Source organism: Carcharodon carcharias, chromosome 27 (assembly GCF_017639515.1).
Source record: "Carcharodon carcharias isolate sCarCar2 chromosome 27, sCarCar2.pri, whole genome shotgun sequence".
NCBI lineage: Eukaryota > Metazoa > Chordata > Chondrichthyes > Lamniformes > Lamnidae > Carcharodon > Carcharodon carcharias.
The window spans coordinates 19,309,029-19,316,865 of record NC_054493.1 but is presented as its reverse complement, the minus strand read 5'-3'; the positions used below and the strand labels follow the sequence as shown (position 1 = coordinate 19,316,865).

At 44.6% G+C, this 7,837-nt stretch overlaps 1 protein-coding gene across 2 annotated transcripts; it reads left to right on the top strand.

The window, feature by feature from the left end:
- Nucleotides 1–773: 773 nt before the first annotated feature.
- On the top strand, nucleotides 774–5,332 carry LOC121270514 (zinc finger protein 229-like). 2 transcript variants are annotated; one of them, XM_041175876.1, is made up of 2 exons: nucleotides 774–912; nucleotides 3,056–5,332. In XM_041175876.1, exon 2 carries the CDS (start codon nucleotides 3,423–3,425, stop codon nucleotides 4,347–4,349), a length of 927 nt encoding a protein of 308 aa, XP_041031810.1. In that variant the 5' UTR covers nucleotides 774–912; nucleotides 3,056–3,422; the 3' UTR covers nucleotides 4,350–5,332. The 2 variants fall into 2 exon arrangements, with proteins under 2 accessions (XP_041031810.1, XP_041031809.1); XM_041175875.1 differs by having other exon boundaries at nucleotides 827–1,134.
- The last annotated feature ends 2,505 nt before the right edge of the window (nucleotides 5,333–7,837 follow it).

Here is a 7,837-nt window from a genome sequence, read left to right as displayed (position 1 = left end):
TGGACAATAGATACAGGTCAAATGCATGGTGGAACTTTTTACACAGCAAGTGGTAATAACCTGGAACTCTCTGCCTATGAGGGGAGATGGAAGTGGAGATGAAAGATTGGATCGGCACGTAAGGGAAATAAACTTGCAGGGCTTTGGGGATACAGCAGGGGAATGTGACAGACAGAAAGTTAGCATAGACCCAATGGGCTGAATGGGCTCTTCCCATGCTTAAATTACAATGGCTGAAATGCGATCTAGACAATGTTTTGAATATCTTCATGCTTTTCCAGTCACTCTGATACCTGAAATCTTTTCCCACAAACAGAAGACAAACCTTTTTCCTTCCACGGTCAAAGTCCGATAATATTCAGGTCCTGGTGAATCGAGTGACTGTCCGATCTTGATGTGATGTTTGGTTTGAGTTTCTCTGTTTGTAAATCCTACGTATGTAATATGCTATAAAGTGGAGATTGTAAAAAATCCATCCCTGTTCAGCCCAGGATAGAAATTGAGGTGAGACAAACATATCTCTTGGTTTGAGTTTGCTGTGTGTAAATTCTATCCTTCTAACCCCCTGGAAAAGGAGTTTCCAAACACTTGGTTTAAACTGGGCTCCGGGTGTTTCTAATCCGGGTTTGGAGTCCTACACCGGGTGTTTGTGAACCCTCCCAGTCCACCCTCTGGCTCCATTATTATCCTGCACTCAGCACTTTCTTTCCCTTTGGACTTTCAACCCGACCGCCTTCATCGCGATCCCGCACCGGTACTGCGCATGATTCGCCTCCACTCGGTCCCGCCCCTTCTTCACTCCCATTGGTCGGAGGACTGGCTTACCTTCCAATGCCACTCCCTGTTCCTATTGGCCCGAAGCAGCCGTCAATCATTTTGAGCTGGAGCATGCGCAGTACAAGGAGAAAGACGGTAAGAGAGCTCGAGCGAGCGGATTTAAAATGCGAATTTTGGAAAAGCCGAGTGCGAATGCAGAGCCGAAAATGAACACGTGAACATGGATAGGGCTGTCGGGTTGGCGCGGAAGCTTCCTCAACTTATGGTGTCGGCCCCAAACCTTTAATAAGAGGCATTGCTCCCGCGTTTCACGAAGCGAGACGACAGCTTAGGCCTTTTTCCGGAAGTAAATCCTTGGTAACGACCGCCATGTTTGTGGAGGGGGAGGGGGGGGCAATGTCCAACAGGGCGCATGCGTGGGCGCCATGTTTACAGAGTCTGCAGATCCGGATGAATGACCCGCAGGAGGGACAATAAATCAGAGATGGAGTTTGGTGTGAAATCAATGGGTTGTTGTAAAACAGGAGATCAGGGTCACAGTCAGAAACAACAACAACTTCTATTAACATCATAAATCATCCCAGTGAGCTTCACAGGGAAATTATAAAACAAAGTGTGACACCCAGACACAGAAGGAGATATTAGGACAGGTGACCAAAAGCTTGGGCAAATAGTTTTAAGGAGAGTTTTAAATAGTCTCTTGGTTGTACAGAACTTGAGTATTCCTGAAAAAAGAGACATGCTGTCAAAGCTTTTCAACTTGCACTCATCAGGATAGATGCAAGAATTCCAAATTTCAAAGGGAGCAACAATATTTCTGCATCAAAGAAGGGTGCTGATTGGTTGGCCCCGTTATTTCTGATCATTTATTGCCGTGGAGAATACAGCAGGGAGCTATTGTCGCCCATGCTTTTGTTTAATTCAGCAAAAGGCCCTGTAACTGGACATGTTCCTTCTGCCTGCAGAGGACAGGTACCTGTGTATTAATATATGAGGCTCCCAGCTTCAGTGAGATGCATTATGAACCCGACTGATAACTTTGATATTTGGTGTTCTTGCATCTGTCCTGATGAATACCAGATAGAAAGTTTTGACAGAATGCCTCTTTTTATCAATACTCAAATTTTTTGAAGGTGGAAGTTGTGGTAGACAGGAAGAGGTGTAAGGAGAGAATTTCAGAGCTTGGGGACGAGGGAACTAAAGGCATGGTCACTAATGGTGGAGCGATTAAAATAGGGAATGTAGAAGGTCAGAATTACAGCAATACAGATATCTCAGAGGGTTGTGGGGCGGGAGGAGATTACAGAGATAAGAAGGGGTGAGGCCATGGAGGTATTTGAAAAGAAGGATGAGAATTTTAAAACCAAGTTGCTGTTTGACTGGGAGTCAAGGCAGGTCAGGAAGCAGAGGGGTGTTAGAGGAAATGACCTCATTGCAAGTGAAGACACAGGCAGCAGATATTTGGATGGCTTCCAGTTTAAGGAGGGAAGAATTGTGGGAGACCAGCCATTAGTGTGTTGGAATAGTCGAGCTTGGAGGTAACAACAGCAGTGATTAGGGTTTCAAGCAGCAGATGCACTGAGACAGGGTGAGGTTGGGGGATGATACAGGGGTAGAATCGGGAGATCTTAGTGATGGCACAGATATGAGGTCAGAAACTCATCTCAAGATCAAGTGTAACACCGAGGTTGTGAACAGACTGGTTTAATCTCAGACTGTTCCCAGGGATGGAGTTGGTATCTGGGAAATGGAGACTGGAGCAGGGACTGAAAACGGTGTCTTCAGTCTTCTCAGTGTTTAATTGGGGTTAATTAGTCATCAGGAAGAGAAGCAGGAACCAGAATGAGACCGATCCCAGGTTTAACTCAGTTAGAGAGGGAGAGAAGGAAGGAAGGGAAACCCTGGGAGGTTTGGAGAAACCACCTTCACGATCGCTCATTAAATCTCCACACACTAAGTTTTGGACACAAGGTTAAAGCCTGCTATTCTGTATGGTCGGTCAGGGGGCTTCAGGTTAATGTTTTGTCAGGAGTAATGACTGAAGTGAATGATCAGACATATTGTTATCTCCAGTTGTAGAAATTTGTTAAAAAAAAGAAAGAATTGTCCAAAACTCTGTTTGGATTTCAGCACAGGGAGGAGGGAGAGTGTGTGGGACGGGTATTTGTAGCTTTGGAGGAACAAGAGAGGAAAAAAATGTGACATAGAAACTAGAATTGTCTGTTCTGAATTTCTCTCCTGTTCTTAGAGTGATGACTTTGGTAAACTCCTTTTACAGAAACTTAGAAGGGGAGAATTTGCAGACGGGAAACTCAAACCAAACATCACATCAAGTTCTGACAAAGTCACTCGATTCATCAGGACCTGAATATCATCGGCCTTTGAATCTGTAAGAAACGTTTGTCCCTTTTGCCTGTAGGAAAAGATTTCAAACATCAGTGTGATTGGAGAATCACCAAGACACACACACACACCCAAGTGAGAATGTTCCAGTGAACTGACTGTGGAAAGAGCTTTAACCAGTTACACAGCCTGAATAAACATCACACCATTCACAGTGGGGAGAGACTGAACACATGTTCTGTGTGTGTGGATGAGGCTTCAACTGATCATCCAACCTGGAGAGACACAGGGATACCCGCACCATGGAGAAGCCGTGGAAATGTGAGGACTGTGGGAAGGGATTCAATTGTCCTTCCCATTTGGAAACCCATCGACGCAGTCACACTGGGGAGAGGCCGTTCACCTGCCCCGAGTGTGGGAAGGGATTCACTCAGTCATCCCAACTTCTAACACACCAGCGGTTACATACTGGAGAGAGACCGTTCACCTGCTCCAAGTGTGGGAAGCGATTCACACAGTTATCCAGCCTACTGAGACACCAGCCAGTTCACACTGGAGAGAGGCCATTCACTTGTCCTGAATGTGGGAAAGGATTCACTGGGTCCTCTGACCTGCTGAAGCACCAGCGAATTCACACTGAGGAGAGGCCATTCAGCTGTATTTCCTGTGGAAAGAGATTCAGGTCTTCATCCAACCTGTTGAGACACCAGCGACTTCACACTGGAGAGAGGCCGTTCACCTGCTCCGAATGTGGGAAGAACTTCACTCAGTCATCCAACCTTCTGACACATCAGAGGGTTCACTCTGGAGAGAGACAGTTCACCTGCACAGTGTGTGGGAAGGAATTCACTGGGTCCTCTGACCTGCAGAAACACCAGCAAATTCACACTGAAGAGAGGCCATTCAGCTGTACTTCCTGTGGAAAGAGATTCAGGGCTTCATCGAACCTCAATGTACATCAACGAATTCATACTGGGGAGAGGCCGTTCACCTGCTCCGATTGTGGGAAGGGATTCATTCAGTTACCCAATCTGTTGAGACATGAACGAGTTCACACTGGAGAGAGACCATTTATCTGCTCCAAGTGTGGGAAGGGATTCACCCAGTTATCCCACCTGCTGACACATCAGCGAGTTCACACGGGAGAGAGACCATTCACGTGCTCCAAGTGTGGGAAGGGATTCACTCAGTTATCCAACCTCCAGTCACACCAGCGAGTTCACAAGTGACCTCAGAGTTTGGATTCTGCTGTTAATCACAGTCAGCACTGAACCATATTCATTCGGGCAGTTGGGGTTTGTTTCTGCTGATGTTAATAATCCCTCTAACTGGGCTGGAGTTTAATATTCTGGATCAACAGCTGATTGTGTTCTCGGGGCTGCAGTGCCCCTTTAAGAACAGCCATCTCTGATCTTTCCCCATAATTCAGGAACTTAAATCAGAAATTAGTTTACAACAAGATTCTGAACATTTACTTCAATCCTAAATTGATCTTTGTTCCGAACTCTACAATTCAGTGCCTGAGAGGCTCTACTGATTAACATCTCCAATTGGATAGTGCTGATTAATCCTTGCTGACAATTCTTAATGATTTGCACTTTACTCACAGTGACATCTCCATTATCCACCAGAGAGAAGGGGAATGGGAATTGATGGAGAATCGAGAGTTCCCAAATGTTACCCCTCCCACCTGGTACAGAAATCCCCTTGGCACGGGAATGGAGACAAGTTCAATCCAAGTAACGGACTGTAAGAAATCACTGTCTAATAAAAATCTTCAGAAATGTATGGAATATTATAAGAATAGCTCACTCTCTCTCTTATGAAGAAAGCCTCCTTGGCAGCTTGCTGGCTGACAAACACAGGACAGGCCTGTTTTCTCTGCCAAGGACATATCTCTAGCACAAGCGCTGAAAGGATTGGTTCTCATGACCCATATGTAAACCTACTGTCTGTGTAAAGGTTAAGACAGGCTCTCGAGATCACAGAGATTTTCAGGTGATCCATACTGGCTTCAGCCCAACACCCACACTCTGGCTCACACCAGTTAACCGTTCAGAGGAGACTGTCACCACCAGCTACAGAGACCAACACTCAACTCTGCATCATCCATCCATTGTCCTCTGGGACCAGTAAACTGTTCTCACCTGTCACGGGTGGTATGTTTTTCCTATTTAGCTTATGTTATTTCTAATAAACTACTTTAAAGTCACTCCTGAGCTCGATTGTCTTTTCAGGAAATCTGTGGCTCCCGAACAAGTTAGGAATGGGATCAGAGTGATCAAGATCATAGGCTTGAAAGCAACACAGTTATTTCAATGTGAGTGGAGAAGTTCCTAAGTGAAGCCAGGAGTCCACAATGGCATTGACACATTACAGGGGGCGACTGATAGATAGTCTGACAGAGAAAACAGGCAGGCCGGGGGTGAGAGATGGGGAAGAGTGTGACCGGGATTATGAGTATATCCTCAATAGGATTTCGAAAGAAGGTCAGAAAGGACAGATTAAGTTGAAGAAGGTCTAGAATCAGTCAGCAAATATCCACAAGGTGGATACAGGTGAACAGAGCTGGAGAATCTTTAAAGTCCGCGCATGAACTTTTGTTTGAACCAGATGTATTTACAACATACCAATAATTTAGATTGTGTGAGATGATCGGCAGGTGGGGAGGATGAATCTAAGTCAATAGTTATCACATTTTAGAGGAAACATTTTGACATTTATTCAAAGGTTTGTGTTGCTGATTCTGATCATTCTAGTAGCTTTAGTATGTTATCTATGGTTTGTCATCAAAAAATAAGGAAAACAAACTGGTACCTTAGAAATAGTGAGGTTAGTCAGAAATCAGTTGTGAGAAGTCAGTAAGGATATTCCCTTCTCAAGCTGGGGAGATCTGTAAGAAATCACTGTCTAATAACCTTATAACATCTTCAGAAATGTATTGAACATTATTGCAATTACCCTCTCACTCTGTCTCTCCCTCACTGTCTGCCTCTCTCATGAAGAAAGCTTCTTGGGTTGAGAAACACAGGACAGTGAGGCCTGTTTCTCTGCCAAGGACATGTCTCTAGCACAGACCCTGAAACAAGACAAGCTTGATAGGGTTGGGGGCGGGGGGGGGGGGTGGTGTGGAGGGGACTCATGACCCGTATGTAAACCAACTGTCTGAGTAAAGTGTAAACAGGATGTCCCAGCAAGTGATGAGCCACAAAATGACTTCCAATGGAAATAGGAGGGGTTACCTTGAATGCCTGTCCCTTGCTAATGGACAATTGAATAATTGATTGACATGAGACCCCCAGAAATGAGATATATAACCTGGCTTCCGAGAGAGAAAATAACATCAGACAGTTAAGAGCTTCTTGAAGTAATCCTTCATTCCATCCACAGATGCTCCTCTTCACTGGAAATGTGAGAGACAAGATTGTAGATGTGGCCTAATGTACAATGAATGATGAGTTTAATAGTGGAAAGTTCTACTCAAGCCCCTGAACCAACAGACAGAGAGTCTGTTGCTGCGGCCACTGAATGCGCTCTGCACATGTGCGAACCCCGAACTAGTGCAGAGCGATCAGTCCAAATCACTTTGGATCTGCTTCCACCCGTCATTCAGGCAATGTGTTCCAGATCTTCAGAACTCATTGAGTAAAATAATCTCTCCTCATCTCCATCCTGGATTCTTTGCCAATTATTTTAAAGCTACGTTCTGCGGTTACCAACCATCCTGCCAGTGAAAACAATTTCTTATGTGTAGATGAAAACTCCTCAAAAATCTCTGCACCTCTATCAAATCCTTTAACCTTTAACCTTCTCTGCTCTAACGAGAACAATCCCAGCTTCTCCAGTCTCTCCACAGACCTGAAACCCCTCACCACTGATACCATTCTGGGAAATTTTCTCCACACCATCTTCAAGGCCATGACATCTTTCCTAAAGTGTGGTGCTCAGAATTGAACACAATATTTCAGCTGAGGATTGTCAGTGATTTGTAAAGATTCAGGATAACTGCCTTGCTTTTGTACTTCATGTCTCCATGAATAAGGCGAGGATCCCATTCGCTTTTTATTAAACAGATTGATCTGTCACATTCAAAGACTTGTGTTCATACACTCCCAGGTCACTCTGTTGCTGCACTCTGTTTAAAATTGTACCATTTAGTTTATTCTGCCTCTCCTCATTCTTCCTCCCAAAACACATCATTGACTGTGAATCACTTTGGGATGTTCTGAGGGTGTGAATGAAGCAGAAAGAAGATTAATTTTCTTTCTCTTCTGCAGTTGATTTAAAGTTGCAGATCCTGTTCCAAAGTTCACTATTTAACTGCAGAAACAACTTCAGCTGGGAGTCAGTGAATTAAGGGAAAAGGTCCCAGACAGCGGTTCTTCAAGGTACACTGCAGGCCCGACAGCTCATTCAGCTTCACTCTCAGCTCAGGAGAGCTCAAAAACTCCACATCCTGTCCACAGGGGAGTTCTCCTGGTGCAGTGGGACCAACATTTGTGTTTTAATTAACAGCACCAAAAAAAACTGGATTAATCAGTTAGTCTGATTGCTGTTTGTGGAATCTTACTGTGCACAAACTGGCTGTTGTGAAACAGCAACAACTTGTATTTAGAAAACACGCTTAATGTAATAAAATGTTCCAAAGTTCTTCAGAGGAGTTTCATAAAGAAAATTCTGACAGCGAGTCACTTGGGGAGTTATTAGGGTAAATGGA

Excerpts from the sequence above, each read along its gene's own strand:
- LOC121270514 (XM_041175876.1), top strand. The coding sequence starts at position 3,423 with ATGGAGAAGCCGTGGAAATGTGAGGACTGTGGGAAGGGATTCAATTGT.